The 17,170-nt window shown below is 60.6% G+C and overlaps 7 protein-coding genes across 7 annotated transcripts; 3 read left to right on the plus strand and 4 right to left on the minus strand.

Annotated features, from left to right (window-relative positions):
* Window positions 1-66: 66 nt before the first annotated feature.
* Window positions 67-1,135, minus strand: GGTG_01855 (hypothetical protein). Its single transcript, XM_009219626.1, has 2 exons — window positions 905-1,135; window positions 67-855 (listed from the first exon to the last, which is right to left on the minus strand). The coding sequence occupies exons 1-2, from the start codon at window positions 1,102-1,104 to the stop codon at window positions 327-329; spliced, it is 729 nt and encodes a 242-aa protein (XP_009217890.1). The 5' UTR covers window positions 1,105-1,135; the 3' UTR covers window positions 67-326.
* A 505-nt stretch (window positions 1,136-1,640) lies between these two features.
* On the minus strand, window positions 1,641-3,045 carry GGTG_01856 (hypothetical protein; the record flags this gene model as incomplete). Its single annotated transcript, XM_009219627.1, has 2 exons — window positions 1,641-2,915; window positions 2,986-3,045. 2 exons carry the CDS (start codon window positions 3,043-3,045, stop codon window positions 1,641-1,643), a joined length of 1,335 nt encoding a protein of 444 aa, XP_009217891.1.
* A 2,761-nt stretch (window positions 3,046-5,806) lies between these two features.
* Window positions 5,807-8,897, plus strand: GGTG_01857 (1-phosphatidylinositol phosphodiesterase). The gene has a single exon (XM_009219628.1). It carries the CDS (start codon window positions 6,671-6,673, stop codon window positions 8,138-8,140), a length of 1,470 nt encoding a protein of 489 aa, XP_009217892.1. The 5' UTR covers window positions 5,807-6,670; the 3' UTR covers window positions 8,141-8,897.
* Window positions 8,732-9,504, minus strand: GGTG_01858 (hypothetical protein; the record flags this gene model as incomplete). Its single annotated transcript, XM_009219629.1, has 3 exons — window positions 8,732-8,736; window positions 8,978-9,159; window positions 9,428-9,504. The coding sequence occupies 3 exons, from the start codon at window positions 9,502-9,504 to the stop codon at window positions 8,732-8,734; spliced, it is 264 nt and encodes an 87-aa protein (XP_009217893.1).
* Window positions 9,505-10,090: 586 nt separating this feature from the next.
* GGTG_01859 (hypothetical protein) lies at window positions 10,091-11,733 on the plus strand. Its single transcript, XM_009219630.1, has one exon. It carries the CDS (start codon window positions 10,151-10,153, stop codon window positions 11,510-11,512), a length of 1,362 nt encoding a protein of 453 aa, XP_009217894.1. The 5' UTR covers window positions 10,091-10,150; the 3' UTR covers window positions 11,513-11,733.
* GGTG_01860 (hypothetical protein) lies at window positions 11,700-13,324 on the plus strand. Its single transcript, XM_009219631.1, has 3 exons — window positions 11,700-12,211; window positions 12,291-12,339; window positions 12,427-13,324. Exons 1-3 carry the CDS (start codon window positions 12,092-12,094, stop codon window positions 13,206-13,208), a joined length of 951 nt encoding a protein of 316 aa, XP_009217895.1. The 5' UTR covers window positions 11,700-12,091; the 3' UTR covers window positions 13,209-13,324.
* Window positions 13,325-13,777: 453 nt separating this feature from the next.
* GGTG_01861 (hypothetical protein) lies at window positions 13,778-17,157 on the minus strand (the record flags this gene model as incomplete). Its single annotated transcript, XM_009219632.1, has 2 exons — window positions 13,778-16,815; window positions 16,905-17,157. 2 exons carry the CDS (start codon window positions 17,155-17,157, stop codon window positions 13,778-13,780), a joined length of 3,291 nt encoding a protein of 1,096 aa, XP_009217896.1.
* Between the last annotated feature and the right edge of the window lie 13 nt (window positions 17,158-17,170).

Below are 17,170 nucleotides of genomic sequence, written 5' to 3' on the forward strand. Positions count from 1 at the left end.
TGGCTGGTGCCTGATTCAGTGGGTCCGCACACAAGAGGGAGGGCAGTTCCTTTTAGAAATAGGGGTCGGAAGAGGAATTGGTTTGAAAATAAGAATAAAAACGAACTAAAAGCAAAATCAAACAGGAATAACAACCGGAAGAAAAATAAAAATAAGAAAGCTTCTGGTACTAGCAATTCTACTTGATATTTGCACGGGTTGTAAGACTGCCGTATTTTTTTATGGTGGGCGTGGTTCGTTTGATTAGAGTTCATACAATTGTGCTATTTCAACCAAGGCATCCAAATATCGGAATTCACCTTCGCCGCTCGCGTCCCTCGTCCCAATCATTCCCGCGAAGCAGTTGTATGGGGTGCCATATCTGACCAGCATTCCGGGCCTGGGCCGCTGACAAACAAGCCCGTCTCCTCCACCAAGCGGTCCCAGAAGACCTGCCCCCTCTCGTCGGCGTCGTCACCCCACGTCCATCCGTCATCGTTCATGCTGCCGAGCGCGTTCTCCAGAGCGTAGAGCGAGAAGCCGAACGGGAGGTCGATGGTGCCCGGCCAGTCGACGACGCCCGTGATCTCGCCGCTGCTGGGGCTGACGAGGATCTTCACCTCGTTTAGGTCGCTGTGTGTGAGCACGGTGGGATAGCGACCGTCGAGCAGCGCCGGAAGGGCGGCTTGCGCATCGGCGACTGAGGGGAGGAAGTGCTCGGGGAGGGTGCCGGCGAGGTATTCGAGCCTGTCGCTGCATCCAGTCCTGACTTTCGACATATCGGCCCAGCCTCCTTTCGATATGGCAGCTGCGTCTCGCCACGACTGGGCGAAAAAAAAACCTGGCGAGCCCGATGGGTGGTATTCAGTGCTGTATCTAGCGAAACCGCAAAACAGACGTGCGACTCGTTGCACAATATATCTACCTTGCCAAGCTTTGAACAGTGTTCAGCCTTGCCTCGCGGGCAGTGAGCGAGGAGCGGGCGATGATATACACCTCTCCGGGCAGCTTGCCCATCTCATATGCCATCAACCGCGAGCCCTTTGGATCGCCGACCCAACCGAGTTCGGAGCAACTGGGCACGAAATCGCCGTGTACCTCGTTGACCAGCGCCATAGTTCCCATGTCCAGCAAGGCACTTTGGTCTCCGGATTGCAGTATCCTGCCTCCGCTTGGCCCGGCAGTGATCGGGCCACCACAAGCAGGTCAGTTGCTGTCAGCAAGTTCGTTTGTTCCTGTCGGTTGTTTGCTGCCATAGATTTAATGTGCTCTGTGGTCTGTATTCGTGAATTGATTGGACTACTAAGACATTCCAAGAAGCGAATCATCTTTTGAACAGTTCGCCATCCCAAACCGGCCAAGTACGCCACCCACCGTCTACCTGTGCGAAAAAGATTGGGCTGATGTGGGAATGATAGAAATCCCTTAGCTGTACATGAAAACAGGCCGAACAAAAAGAAAAGCAATATCTGTTTCAAACGCGCTGTATCCTCGTGGTTTATTAAGCCTCAGACCCCATGTCTTTCGGGGGTATATTATGATCCTTCGCCAATAAGCCGACCTTCTTATCATTTTTCAATCACCTGCTTTCTCTTTTATGCTTGAAAGTTGTTGGCTGTCTGGGCTGTCGACAGTATAAAAGGGCCACCAACTTTATGATGTCATTGCTGGCCGTACGGCCTCTGCTGCTGCTGCTGCTGCCGTGCCGAAGATCCTCGCTGGCTGTCATCCTCGACCGAGCGGTCAAGGAACAGAGGGGTGGCGATGAACTCGGACGAGCTCCCGCCCTCGAAGCTCTGGTTTGCCCTGCGCGGCCGGCCGCTGTTGTGGCGCAGGTCGCCGGGCCCGAAGGTCGGCTCGGGCACCTGGATGTGTGGGTCCTGGGCCAGCAGCGGCAGCCGGGTCTCGCTCTGGGTCGGGGCCGGGAACGAGCTCTGCGGCAGGTTCGGGGTCGAGTGCTCGTACGGCCCCATCGACGACGACGACGACGCGCCCCACTCGCGTCCCGGCGAGCCCGGCCCGGACGTCGAGGACGGCGGCCGCGTGCTCGACCCGGCCGCGACCCTGCTGCTGCTTTGGGACGGGAAGTGCGACAGGCTGATGACCCTGGCCCTCTGCGCGCCCTCGAACTGGAGGTGGTGCTCGCTGCTCGGGCCGCCTGCGCCACTGGCGTAAGAGTCGCTGGACGAGGCCGAGTCCCGGAGCGGGGAGGGCTTCTTCTGCTGTTTGCTGTTCCTGGGCGGCGGCGGAGGCGGCGCCTGCTGGCGGGCCTGCGGCTGCTGGGGCGGCAGGCGCGGCTGCGGCTTGTGGGCCCCGAGGCGCTGCTGGAGCTGAGGCGCCGTCGAGGGGGTGGCCTTGGGCACGTAGGTCCGCAGGGGCTGCCGGCCGGAGCTGCCCTCCAACCTAGAGAGGGCGTCCTCTTTGGTGTTTTGGCTGCTCGAGCGGTGGTGGCCCGATGGGTTGCGGTTCAGGTTGGGAGGGCCCCCGAGCGGGTTCATGGGGTCGTGGTGGCCAGGAGACTTGGGCTGACCGCTGCTGTATCCAGTGGGCATGTACGGCGTCGGGTTCTCCATCTTGGTGGGTGGATCGGTGGGCGAGGGAAGCTTGCCGCCACGTGCATTTGCCTTGGCCAGCAGCGGGCTGGCGGTGACGGCGATTGTTGTCGTCGAGGCCAGTCCCGGGGCCATGGACTTCCTGGTGTTCGGGGTCGTTGGCCTAGAGATCCAAATGCCGTCCACCTCGACGCCGCCTTGGATAGCCCGCACGCCGAAGGGGATGTTAATCGCCCTCTTGTGGGACAGCCCTGAGCTTTCCATTTCTTGGACTCTGTGTCGCTTCTCCTCGTCCAACAACTCCTGCTTCTTCATCAGTGAGTTTTGGTAGGCAAGCTTGGACAAGCCTAGGATGAAGACGACACAAATGGCGGCTGCCAACACCTGCGGGTCGAGAAACTGTTAGGATACAGGCCGCAGAAAGAATCTAGTGGAAATGGATGTGGCAACTTACAAAGGTCATTTGCTGCCATAGCTCCCAGTTGATGAAGAAGGTGTTGCCCGAAGACGGCATCTTGGCAATATCGTCGTCGGGTTAAAAGCAAATAGCGAAGTCTTCAAGTTTGGTTGTCCGCCACAACTAAGCAGTGTGGGGATGCCACGACTCTTGCCGGACTCGGGACGATTCGGCTCGAGACTATGTGGTGGATGCTGAGGAACCACCAAAGGAGAATGTTCTTCGCCTATGCTACCATTCCCTTTGTGTTCTAGTCAGTATATGGGAGTGGTAAAGACAGACGAGACACGAGGGATCAGGCATATCTGAGATATATTTGAGCCCGCTGCCCGTGCCGGGTGCGATGTGATGTATGGCTGAGGCTGATTGTGCGTTGTTCTCGAACAAACACACGCCCGGAGGGGTGTGACAGGTAGGCGTGACTTACACGAAGGTATTGCCGATATCACGTTACAAGGTGTGCCCCAGGGCTCCGAATCCCGGTGGTACAGGCGGGAAGCTGCCTCTGGGTAAAAGGCAACACTAAAAAAAGAAGTGTGCCGCTCTGGGGGGCGCGCTGAAGAAAGGCACACTGGTCTTTGCCCAGGGTGCAGCAGCAGCTCGTTGGCAGTCGGGGCTTTGGACGAAGTAGGCAGGCCGGTGACACGATAAGCGTCTGTGAGCAGCCTTGTGTACGGATGAAAACGAGAACGGGGCGTGGGTTGGGTGGTGGCCGGAAGCGTGGGATGGGAACGCAATGCAGGGTTCTGCACCCCCTCGTTGTACGACCAATATCAAGCCACGAGTGGGGGACGAGAAGAGAAAGGGAAAGCAAAAGCAGAAGTGGAAATGAAGTAAAAGAACACGAAGAAGAAGAAGAAGAAGAAGACGGCGGCACCGAGGACAGTGTAGGGCGAGGGAAGTAGAGCGTGAAGGCAAGGTCGAACGGGCGGGGGCAGATCACGCCAGCGGGTTTTGTATAAACCCAGATGGCCAACGACAGGCAAGCAAAACACGACCCAGCGGACGGATAGCTGCAGCAACAGACTTTTTTTTTCTGCCCTTCTCTTTTTTTTTTCTCCTTGGCTTTGGGAGCCGACGGCTTCACCGCGCTTTGAACCGGCGCCAGGCCCGGGTTCGACCCAAAGGAAACGCAACAGGAATAACAAGAAAATAGGGCGACACTGCGATTTGGCGTCGTCTGCCGCATATTTCCGTCTAGGATAGCGTTGGTTTGGAGGCTGTCGCCTCTGGCGCACTTGGCTGGCGCACGCCTCGAGCTGCCGCCAGTGGAAGCCATGGGTCCGACGATCAGTCCCAGGACGTGTGCCGGGTGTGTTCTTGGATGGGAGGAGGGCCCGTGGCAAGCTCACGGTCCGCGTCTGGGGCTTGACAGCCATGGACACAGCGGGCGGCTGGGGCAGGCAATTCGAGGGATGTTTGGTTTGGCAGCAGCAGCAACAGCAGCAGCAGCAGCAGCAGGAGAAGCACAAACAGAAATCATGACACCCCGTCTTCGTGAGACCAGGGATTCATACCGACCTACTACGTAGATGGAACACCCGAGATCCTGGAATGGCTCTCCTGCCGTGTCCGGGCAGCCCAGCGCATCCTGGGAAGTATAAGCGTGCATACCATGGCGCCCTCAATATTGCCATGATTGATATCCCTTTGGCAACCACCGGTGGGTAGCACCGGACATGAGCAGACACCCGCGTAGCCGATCTGACAGGTTCAGGCTCAGGCCGACGAGGCTGTCGCACAGCGTGGCCCTGCAGTTCGTAAACCACCCGGATTGGGCCAGTCGACCGCCGCCTCGTGGTGCTGTTCACCCCGACGCGGACATGATGTATTCCCAATTCTGCACCTCGGGCATGGAGAGGATAATGGGGTGGCAGCCACGCTGACCTAGCCAGCCAATCGCAGGAGGACGAGCACGCCGCACTGCACAGACTTACCCGAGAGCCTAAAGCAGGGCAAGCCAAGAAAAAAAAGGACAGAGAAAAAGCACGTTGTTTCCCAGTCGGCGAGGGGGTGCACGTTCCCTGGACCTGCATCCGAGGTGCAGCAGTGGTGCGCGCCGAGCTGGGATTACAGGAGTCCCTCCCCGCACGGATCGAGCAGGAGGCAAAAGGAAAAGCGAACCGAAGACCGCTAGGGCGTGTAAGTACTAGTTATGTGTGTTTGTGAGCGTGCGGGCGTGCAGCAGAGGCGGCCAGGCCGGCGCCCTCCTGCTCGCTGGCGCAGCGCACGAACCCGAGGGCATTTGGCGCGGACCCGACGCCGTTCTCCTCCCATCAGGCCCACGCCCCTCACTCCCTCCCTGACTGACCAGCTGTCTGCCTGCCCGCCTGCCCATCCAGCGACGCCCGCAATAAACACAGGGTCGGCAGGAAGGGGGGACTAATACGAAGACAGCGGAGCCTTGGCGCCATTCCGAGACCAGACCGCCACGGGCTAGCGGGTGGGCCCAGGGAAGCATAAGCATGGAAACGTGGGGAGGATGGATGGGGGACCGGGTATCGTCCATCTGATCGCCCGCGCGATGCTGGTGCGGCTGTGTCGCTCAACCGAACTCGAGTGAGCCATCACGATGTGCGCCTTTGTTCGACTTCGCTCGAAGTTGCAGCAACAAGGAACAAACACAGGAGAAATGTTGGGACGAATGCACGTTGAAATTGCAGCAGTCTGGGGAAGGAAAACGGGAAGATGCAGCAGCAACAGCAGCATTCGTCGTAGCCCTAAAAACACTAACTCTCATCCAGCTCGTCTTGTGACTCTTCTGACTCGACGACGGAACCTTGAGCCGGACGACGGAAGTCGAAAATCGAACCATCTGTTCTCGCCCAAAGCTCGGTTTGAATCAGCACACAAATCAAATGGTTGGAAGCCGCCCAAGACGGCGTGCAAGCCACCCGCTGTCACCGTCGCCATTGCCATCATTGGCTCGGCAATATCATCGCCGCCCTCAGCCGGGATCGAGATCCGATGCTGAAATCAAGAACTCGAATGCATCGAGTTAAGCTTCTCGGTATCCTGCCCCACCCCCACCCCCTCGCAGCAACACATCATTCTTGCCTTGGCCACAGAACCTGCATCGGGCTTCCCGGTTGTGCCTTCCTGGTAGATGCCTGCCCTCACAAAGGTCGTATTGCCTTCCGAGGCGGGATGGCAGGGATCTTGCGTCAGCCCTTTCTCAGGGCAGTCCCCTTGTTTCCAGCCGTAGCTGTGCTAGGAGAAAAAAGAAGAAAAAAACTTGGCAGGGCGCGACGACGAATCGCGACAGCTCGCGTCACCTACCTAATCGTCAATTGAGAAATCAACAATCTGTCTCGGGTAGTGGGCTGTGCCTGCCGACAATCACAAACCACCACTATCAGCTCCCCCCGCCAAGGCCATCGCTCCCAGTCCATCGCTCCAGCCCTCCCTACCTACTACTCGGTACCAACGTCCTGTTACAAGCAAATTCGGAAGGAGCCCGGAAATTGCCATCAGGAAACTTATCTACTACCTAAGGGGGGGACGTGGAGCGTCATCCTCCCTTGTGCGCTTATCGGCACTTGGGGAGTCGGCGTCACAACGGATCCAAACCCCCAAGGCTAGCCGGAATCTAAACCGGAGGTCTAGGCCACTCCCCTCCCCAAGGCCGAACGCACACCAGAACAAAAGGAAGAAGGGCGGAGAAAACGGGAAGGGGGAAAAGATGGTGGCCCTAACGATACGCAACCTGACCACGACCCCGCTCGAGCTGAGGCGCATCGAGCGCTTCCACGGCGAGCCGGTGCCGGGGGAGGGCATCAAGCGGGTCGCGAGCAAGATCACGAGCATCTTCAACGCATCCTCGCACACGCCGCCAGGCGTCTGCGGCGTCAGCCTCAAGCCGGGCAAGGGCTGGGTGCGGGCCCAGGAGTTCTACGAGGGCGCCCGCCACTTGCCCGTGGCGCCCTTCGAGGCGAGGGCCACGGGCGTGCGCGCCGCCGACCCGGGCGGGCGCGAGGTCGCCCGGCTCTTCTTCCGCCAGCCGGGCACCGAGAACCGCTGGTCCGTCGACTGCCCGGGCCCATCGCACCGCAGCCTGGTGATGCGGCGCGAGGCCGGCGGTGACGACGAGTCCGGGGGCCCGGCCGAGTTCACCGTCATCTACTCGCTGGAGCACGGCCACCTGACGGTGCTCAGCAGCGGCGGGCTGGCCCACTGGATGCGCGAGCTGCGCGACGAGTTCCCGCTCTCGATGCTCTCCATCCCCGGCACCCACAACAGCCCGACGTGCTACAAGGCCCTGCCCAGCGTGCGCTGCCAGGCCGTCGGCGTCCGCGAGCAGCTCGACAACGGCGTCCGCTACCTCGACGTCCGCGTCAGCTGCTCGCCCGACTCGGACGACCTCACCCTCGTGCACGCCGCCTTCCCCGTGTCGCTCACGGGGTCAAAGTACCTGCACGATCTGCTGGCCGAGTGCTACGCCTTCCTGGACGAGAACCCGCGCGAGGCCCTCATCATGAGCCTCAAGCGCGAGGGCACCGGCAAGGGCACTGACGGCGACATGTCGCGCCACCTGTCGGACCGCTACTGCGGCCGCGACGACGCGCGCCGCTGGTTCACCGACAGCCGCATCCCCACCCTGGGCGAGGTCCGCGGCCGCATCGTGCTGCTGCGCCGCTTCTGGATCGACGACTCGCTCAAGGGCCACAACGACGGCCGCGGCTTCGCCATGGACGGCGAGCACTGGCCCGACAACTGCGACGACGGCACCGTCGGCAGCGGCCTGATCCGTGTTCAGGACTTTTACGAGATGGACCAGAGCACAAACATCGACAAGAAGACGGAGCTCGCCCGCGCCCAGCTGGAGCGCGCCTCGGAGCAGCTCGGCCACTACCACGGCATGCCCGACGCCCCCGAGCAGCTTCCCGGCCCCAATCCCCTCTTCGTCAACTTCCTGACCGCCAGCAACTTTTTCAGTGCCAGCTGCTGGCCCGAGAAGATCGCCGCCAAGGTGAACCCGGCCATCATCGAGTACCTGTGCATGAGGCACGGCGACCACGGCAAGGGCCCCAACCAGCTGGCCGTTGGGGACTCGGCAACCGGCATCGTCATCACCGACTGGGTCGGAAAGGACGGCGACTGGGACCTGATCCGCGCCATTGTGGGCTGGAACGCTCGACTGCAGCTGAAATAGGAAGCAGCTTCCGCAGCAGGCGCGAACACGGCCACACCGGCCACACCCCCTCGCCCGGGGAGCGAGACGGAGGAGACATGGGCTCACCTCGAATCGGACTTGGAACCAAGAAACTATACATGGTACTAGATGGCGTCGGATACAAAAAAGAGCGGGTATTTGTCATGTTTTCGGACACGGTTCAGGAAACAAGAATTCTTCATTGAATCATCTATCAAGGTGGAGTGTTTTCCCGCAGATCGAGGTAGATACCAAGGGGCGTGGGATACGAATCCTATTGGAGGTGATCCGAGTTAGCCCGACGAGTCACACAGAAGACAATGTATGCGAACAAGTGTGAAAGCCTTCAAATCAGCTCTCCAAGGTGAATTGATTGATGTTATCCACAGAATTGAGATTCAGTGAGAACAGCAAGGTGAATCATCCGAAAGGTGTTGGGGGCAGAGACTCCGTTTTGACCACTTACAACTAAAAGACTTGCACAGAGCGGCGGGCGATACGATAACTACCTGAGATACCAGATACATGTTAGCATCATGGCTACCGTTGGCTTCCAGATAGGTTGGCATTTCGTTGATGCGAAAAGAATTGTCAGGCTGCAGTGGCATTCATGTTAGCTCCATGCTCCCTGAGCAGAACGGGAGAGTCGGGACAGTCAACATACCTCATTAAATCAGATTTTGTGTAAAATGTTCATCTCCAACCCGAAGGGAGGATCAAACAGTGTGAATAACGGATCATCATCTTAACAGGCTCATAAAAGTATTGCAAGTCGTAAAGTATTACCTGCGGAGCAAAGAGTCAGCAACAAGGTCGACACTTAGAGAGGCTCCGTACAGGCAACAGCAAGGCCACCATGGGTTCCACGGTCAGGTGACGAGTTCTCATCAATAGCACCCACCTGAACCTCTCCCACAGGGTTTGTACGTCCCTGCTTTGATGGAAGAGGCCCAGGCGGGGCTCGATTATGTCCGCCCGTTCGTTCAAAGTTCGTCATGTGGGAGGTGGGATGCCAGGCACTGGGCCCGACAGCCTCGCGCGCTGCTGCGTTAGGGGAGGAGATATGTACCTGGCCGAGGCAGATGATGTTAGCATATTTGCAGTGACCAGCATCTGACGGGCAAAAGGCAGAGAGAACAAGTGAGAGATCAGACAAGGCTGAAACTAGAAAAATGGTGTCCACATATGATCTTCGGCATGAGGAATCCCTGTTTTTTTTATCATCACCTCGGGGGGCTGGGGGTAGATCACTGGAGTCGGCCAGCGAGACCTGGAGCTTGCGCTTACCTTTTGGATATGACAAAGCTGAATCGGTGGCGGCGGACAAGTCTCGAGGCCAGCGAAGCGAGACGCTTCATGGACATTTAGCGGATTACCTAGAGGCTCGGCATGTCAGTAAGAAGCTCGCCCTAGCCCAACGGGCTACAGAAGAAGACAAGGTTGTGTGTGCTTTGCTCAGGGTAATTCTAGAGTAATTGTAGTCCCCATAATGCTGGTAAGATTTGGATTGTTCGTGATTGTTTGGTCATCATCGCAAAGGGGCGAAGCTCGAAAGAAAGAAGGAGAAGGCAATTACCTTTTCGGGGCGCCTGGCAAACACGATAGTGCTGGCTGTTCGAAAAGCGCGAAGCTCGAGGTGCGTGGGAGTTGAATTGAGGGAAGAAAAAATTCAAGCTCCCAGCACAGCATTTTATTCGCCAACCCCACTCCCCATTTCTGGTGGGTTTGCTCAAAGCTTCAGCCAATCAGCACTGGAGGAGCCTCGAGACCCATCAGGGACTGTGATTGGACGCGGTCAACTCAGCTGGGCGCCACTCGCGACCCAAGTGTGCCAGTGAGGCCTCAGTCACTACAGGCTGACGAGGCATGGTGGCAAATTGTGGGGTGGGTGGGGTAGACGCCCCCGACATGTCCGGGCGGCGTTATAGATAGCCCACGCCTGGCTTCTCTGTTTCTTGTCTTATCTTTGAACAGCAGCTCAACGCACAGTCGCGGACCAAACACTTCACGATGGCTTCCTTAGGAGGCATGTTGGCCCCAGTGGCCATGCGTGTCCTCCGGCAGGCCGTCGGCAGCACCGCAAATATAGGCAAAGTGCTGCGCAGCAAGCTGGGAAGCGCAGCACGCTCCGCCAACACACAGCTACAGCCCGTCGCCGCCAGGCAGCCACTGCACCCCTTCGCCTTCGTCCGCCAGCAGAAGCAGCGCGTGCGCTGGCACTCGACCCTCCGCGGGCCCCAAGAGGCCGTTCGGTCCGCCCTCCGCCGCTTCCTGAGCGGCCCCCGTTCGGCCGCGGCGGTGAGGCCCTCGGCCAGCCAGACCGCCCGCGCCGTCTTCGGGCTCACGGGCCGCGCGCCCTTCGCCACCTCTCTGCGGCCCAATTTGACGGGCGGCGCCCTGCCCCGCACCGCCGGCGGGTACGCGTCCCCCGGGGCCGGCGGCAGGCTCGGCGGCGCGCGCCACTTCAGCCACGCGCCCGCGTCGCAGGCCCACGTGGTGCAGAACGTCGGGCAGGCCATGCGCGCCTTTTGGTTGTCGGGTCAGCGCGCCCGCTTCGACGGCTGCGGCCCCAACGGCGAGAAGCGCTACCGCGCCGTGTCGGCGACGCACGACGACGCCGCCCGCAAGGTGGCGGCCGCGGCAACGCTCGCCGCAAGGCGCGTGCCGGGCTCGTTCATCGACTTCAGCGTCAGCCCCACCATCACGGCCCTCAGCCCGCTGGCGGCCGCCTTCCCCTTCGCCATGTGCGGCGTCGGCTGTGAGGACAGCTACGCCGCCGCGGCGCCGGCTGGCCCCACCCTCAACGAGGACGGGCTTCTCGACCTGCTGTCGGAGGACTTTGAGCGCTCGCTCAAGGACCTGGCCGCCGTCTTGGCCGACCTCAAGCGGCTCGCCGGGCTGGGAGACCTGCCCATCCTGCTGGAGAGCAACCGGACGATCCGGGTGCGCTTCCCGGGCGTGGATGCTGACACGGTGACCAGACTGTGCGACGACCTCGGCGTGCAGCGGGGCGTCGTCGGCGAGGATGCCGACTTTGACGAGGAGCCGGACGTGTCGATGGCGCTGCGCTTCCCCTTCGCGCCCGAGAAACACAACTCGGTGAAGCTGTCCTCGCCGGGCGGGTCTCTGCGTTCGCATCAATCAGGGTCCTCGTCGGACCTCGATGATGCCTTTGTGGACACTTTTCTGGAGGAGCATCCCTGGCTCTCTTCGGAGCATTCGGGCGAGGAGGAAGGGTACTTCACCAACGTCTCTCCCTCCGGTCCCGGGCTCTCTCCAACTCAGCGGCAGCAACACGCCGAGGACCTTGAGGGTGTCGAGGGCATCTACCGCTTCATCCAGGAGTGCGACCGCGCGGCCGGCCGGCCCTGAGAGGAGGCCGAAGCCTATTTCCTTTGTTAGTGAGCGAGTCATTTCTGCGCAGATTGTGCTTGTTTGGGATATTCAGCAACAGGTTATGGGAACGTCGTGGTGGCCGTGAAAACGGCTCAGCCAACCACGCTCGTTATACTCTAGGTGGAATTCGGGTTCGAGTACAGTCTGATCTAGTCCACTGTGATGGGCAGCTTCTATATATCTTTACTTTTACTCAGCTCCCAGCCCAAGTGCCGTGATGTTTGCAGCCCTGGAAAGCAAAAACGGCAGATTGTAACCCGAGCCTTTGCAGGGATTAGAGCCTCGGCCCATGCAGCCCAGCCTCCTCGCCTTGCTGCTCCCCCACAGTTTTCCCCATCCCCGCCACTAGGGTATGCTGCCGTCAGACCTCGGCAGATGCGACGCGGGATATCTATCAGATCAACCAGCGAGCGGGCGCCGGCGCGACCTTTAACACCATCTCTCGTCTTCATATTCTCTGCCCTATCGCGCCTCGCATCGATATCCTTCCTCGCGCCCGTCGACGACACCCTCAATTGATTCACTTCCTCCCCTGCACAACAACGTTCCCTCACCATGTCCGGTCCCGGCGTCGGCTTCGAGTTCCCTCGCACTGAGGTGTCGTGGCTGAAGCGCGACGTGCTCCTGTTTGCCAACTCGATCGGCTGCAAGGCCGACGAGCTTCACTTTCTCTATGTACGTCTTGTGTGTGAATCGCTACGGTATTGCCGGGAGCCGGAGGACCTAACCGTAGCCCGCTTGTGTGTCGCCTCAGGAGCTTCACCCCGACTTCGCAGTCTTTCCGACGTACCCAGTCGTCTTGCGTAAGTCTTCTTTTTGCCACTGTCAGAGTGGAGGTTTAGGGGGGGGCAGCCACAAGCTGACACCACCACCAACACCAAACCACACAGCCTTCAAGACCAACACGCAAGAGGTGATCGACTTCTACAAGGCCGAAAAGTCGGTCGCCATCCCGGGCGTGCCGGCCTTTGACCCGACGCGCGTGGTGGACGGCCAGCGCCGCATCGAGTTCCTCCGCCCGCTCCCGGCCACCTCGGCGGGCCGCAAGTTCGAGGCGCGCACCACCGTCCTCGGCGTCTACGACAAGGGCCGGCCCGGCACCGTCGTCGAGACGCGCACGGACCTGGTCGACGCCGCCACGGGGGACGTCTACACGCGCGCCACCGGCTCCGGCTTCTACGTCGGCCAGGGCAACTGGGGCGGGCCCAAGGGCCCCGCCACCGTCAACTACCCTCCCCCGAAAGACAAGAAGCCGGACGCCGTGCTGAGGGACGCCACCTCCCTCGAGACGCCGCTGCTGTACCGCCTCAACGGCGACTACAACCCGCTGCACGCCACGCCCGAGCCCGGGGCCAAGATGGGCTTCGGCGGCGTCATCGTCCACGGCCTGTGGCAGTGGAACTCGACCTGCCACCTGCTGCTGCGGAACCTGGGCGGCAGCGACCCGCGCAACATCAAAGAGTACCAGGCCCGCTTCGCCAGCCCCGTCAAGCCGGGCGTCGAGCTCGAGACGTCGGTGTGGAGGTCGGGGAAGCCCGACGCCGACGGGTTCGAGGAGGTCATCTTCGAGACGAGGGTCGTCGGCGGCAAGGTTGTGCTCAGCAACGGCCGCGCCGTCATCAAGGTCGTCGGCCCGCCCAAGGCTGCCGCTGCTGCTACCCCGAAGCTGTGATGGGCGTCCACAGTACATATGAGAGCTAGTATATATATGCCACGATACAAATATGCCCATGGCTGTTTCGTGTTGTTGCCACTGTTCCCTTTCACCATCAACCGGCATAAATGTGTGCACTTTGCAAGCGTAGAGATGCGGCAACACGCAAGCTGCGTGTATTTCGCTATGAATCTACAGAAAATGTATCCCATATCATGTCCCGCCCTTTGAACCCTACCCAGCATCGCTCACGCCCGAGCCCAGCAACCCAGGGTATAAAGTACACGTAAGTGTCCCGTCCGTTTTGTTTTACAATATGCGCCAAACCACCCGGAAATCAACACCACTTTGGTCGTTTCCCTAAAGCACAAATCCCCCACAAAATGAATGGGTTCGTCATCCGGCGGGAACCAGTCAAAGGAGACAAAGAAGAAGGCGCGCTACGACCAAAAAAAAAACAACCAAGGCTGAAAAGGGGGTATTTTTGTGGAGATTCAAAGAAAGACAGAGAGATGGGAAAAGAAAATCAAGATATGACCAGGTCAAGGTTGACTTGGATAAGTGAGAGAAGGAGGGGGGAGGGGTAATCAGGAGTTGCGAGCACCCGCCTGCATCCTCCGCATGGCGTCGCGATGGACGTCGAGCATGTCGCTGCGGCGCATCATCTCGTCAAAGGCGCGGCCGGAGCGCTCCCTCTCGAGCCGCTCGGCCTCGCGGCGCTGGCCCTCGGCCTCCTTCTGGCTGAGCATGGCGTTGCGCTGCAGGTCCATCATGCTGCCCTGGGCGGCGCTCTTGGCGGTGGCGGCGGCCGACGCGCGCAGGTCGGCGGCGACCGAGCTGCGGAACGACGCCATCTGCGCGGCGCGGGCCTCGGCCGACTGGATGTGCGAGCTGCGGTCGCGCTGGGGCTGGTGCGAGTTGAACGGGACCGTCGTCGTGGTCGTCACGGCGCCCATGATTGTCGTGGGCTGCTGGGGCATGCCGACGCTGCCGTAGTAGCTGCCCGTCACGCTGGGCGCCCGGCTCGGGGCCTGGCCGTAGAGCGACACATGGTCGGCGTGCGAGCCCATGCTGAGCTGGCTGTTGTGGCGCATGATGAGCTGGCGGCGCTGGCTGAGGGGAAGGTCGTCGGCCGTCTCGACCGGCGCCGGGGGCACCACCACGTAAGGCGAGTGCACTGCGCTGTCGTGCATGTAGACGGAGCTAGGCTCAGGCATGACGCCGGGGAAGCCAGGGTTGGACTTCTGGCGCAGCAGCGTGTCGCGCTGGCCAATCAGTGTCTGCGGGCTCGAGTATGAGACCACACCGGGGACCGGAGCGTAGCGGCTCATCGACGACGAGATGGAGACGGTCCGCGCGAGGCCAGGCTGAGAACCAGAGATGGAAGTGCGAGTGGATGCAGGGGCAACATGATCCGGGGTGATCGGGTAGATGGCCGCCGAGATGCTGTGGGACGGAGCCCTGTTGGCGGCCGTGCCACTGTGCCAGACCGGGATGTCCTGGGACACGGAGTGGCGGACGACGGTCGAGGCCGGCCTGGCGGGCGCGGGCTCGGGAGCACCATTCTCGGCGGTCCGCTGCAGCTCCTCAACCTTGACGGGGACGGCAGCTTCCTTGGCCACGGAACCGACCGTCGCAGTCTCGGGCTTTGTGGCCTCAGCAATATGCAGCTCGTCGGGCTGCGGGACCTCGGCCATGCTGAGGTGCTTGGCCCACTCGTTGGTGCGGTAGGACATGGCGATCTTGGACATGGCCTTGGGCAGACGCTCGCTGGTAAGGCTCGCCTTCTCCGCGGTGGCAGCGGTGGCAGCGGTGGCAGCGGTGGCAGCGGCAGCGGCAGCGGCAGCGGCAGCGGCAGCGGCAGCGTCGCCGCTCTCCTCCTCGACCTCGTCCTCGGACGGAATGTTCAGGATGTCGGTTGACACGGTCTCGGCCACTGAGATGTGCTTCTTGTGGCCATCGAGGGCGTCGGCAGCCGACAGGGAGTCGCGCTTCCTGGGCTTGTCGGCGAGCTCGGTGACAACTTCGATGGTGGCCGAAGCGCTGTCGCGGGGCTCCTCGTCCTCATCATCCTCAATCTCGCTCATGCCGTCCATCGTGGCAGCAACCGAGCTACGCACAGTGGCACGCGACATGACAAGCTCCTCCCTGCTGACGCTCGGCATGCGGGAAATGCCGGCAGCCGACCGCTTGGACCGCTGAGAGAAGCTCCTGAGGATGTCCATTGAGCCCTGCGAAAGCCGCTTAGCCAGCGAGCCGCGCTTGCTAGGAAAGGCGACAGAGCGCGTCTCCTCATCGCCGGCGTCCATGGTTGCCACGGATGACCTGTCGTCATTGCCGTCCTTGTTCTCGGGCTCCTCAACGGTCGGGATCTTGAAGGGCAGCGGTACGACGACGGGTCCTTCGGTGGGCGTGAGGCTGTTGGCGACCCTGCGCAGCTTGCGGAGGGCGGGGTGAACATCAGACTCGTCTACCTGCGCATCCGGAATAGCGGCAACAATCTCCTCCTCCTCCTCATCGACACCAACTTGAACGGTAAACACGCCGCATTCTTTGTCGTGGGCCAGCACCGCCTCGGCCGCTGTCTTGGGTGCTTGCGGCTCAGCTGGCAGCACCGCGGCGGGTGGGGGCTGGAGGGTGACCATCTCGATGTGCTCCTCAACGACCTGGCCCGGCTGCGTCTTGGGAGAGCCTGATCCATCAACACTGGGAACCGAGCCCACAGCAACGCCAGAATCCATGGATACGTAGGACCTTTCATGTGCGCATTCTTCGTTGTCGTCCTTCTGGGTGCCATCGCCGTAGATGGCCTCCCAGTTCCTCCTCTCCCTAGCATTGGCACGCTCGATTTTCCTCCCCACAGCGGCCTCCTCCTCGTCCATCTCCCGCCGAGCCTCGAGCTTCTCGGTTTCGCGCTTCTCGCGGTGCTGCTTGATCAGGATCCACAGCTTGAGCTGAGACACCACGCCAGCAATGAAGATGACGATGGTAGCAGCCAGCTCGACGCGCATTCCCTTGGTGAGCGGGTATGTGACGGCGCCCAGGGGGAACAGGCGATCGTTCAGGTTCCAAATGTAGGCCCAGAACTCCTTGAGCCCCGCGCGGCTAAAGGCATCGATTCCAAGCACGACCGCGGTGGCGCCCGAGAAGGAGGTGCACCCAATAAGGGTATAAGTTCTCGTCCACTTGCTAAAGTAAAGGCCAAAGGTAACGGTGCAGAAAGCGGCGATGAAGCCGATCTTGCCTCCCAGATCGATCACCAGGCCGCCCTCACGTAGTGTGAGCAGCCACATGCTTAGGCAGAAGCCGCCCAGGAGACAACCCAGGCACTCGGTGATCTCCTTGAAGATGATGGCGATGCCGCCGAGGATGGCCCCGGTCAGGACTACCGCCACTACGTAGGCGCCCTGGATCCCGTCCGGGACGGGCGGGGTCATGACGTAGACGATGAGGACAGTCGTGCTCAGTGCGGACAGGTAGGCCGTGGAAAAGAAAGTGTGCAGCGACTGCATCTTGATGCCGATGAAGGCGTAGACGGCTCCGGTTAGGAGCATTATGATTCCCGCCACACCCCAGCCAGGTGTTAGGCTCGGCTCCAGCGGGAGCTGTCCTTCGGGAATCGTCACTGAAGGTAAGGGGTGAAGTCAGATTAGTCTGCCTCTGCTTCTGGCCACAGCATCGGCTACGGATCAGGGTGTTCCTCAAAGTACTTACGGTTAAACATGGTGTCGTTAAACGTGACACCTGTACTGCTTGCCGAAGGGGCGAGAGTTGTGGTGGTGCTCGGCAGAGCAATGGTGGTATTGGCGGTCGGTACGGGTGCATCCGTTCGCACGGGGCTTGTCCTGGCCACAGAGTTGGATGTGGTGATCACTTGTCTCCTCGCATGACCAACGACGGACGCCGAAGCGAGGTTTGCGAACAGGTAGATGCAAGCCAGCAACACTGGCTGGCTGGTGAACCTCATGGTGCCTCAACAG

Source organism: Gaeumannomyces tritici, assembly GCF_000145635.1.
Source record: "Gaeumannomyces tritici R3-111a-1 unplaced genomic scaffold supercont2.1, whole genome shotgun sequence".
Taxonomy (NCBI): Eukaryota; Fungi; Ascomycota; class Sordariomycetes; order Magnaporthales; family Magnaporthaceae; genus Gaeumannomyces; species Gaeumannomyces tritici.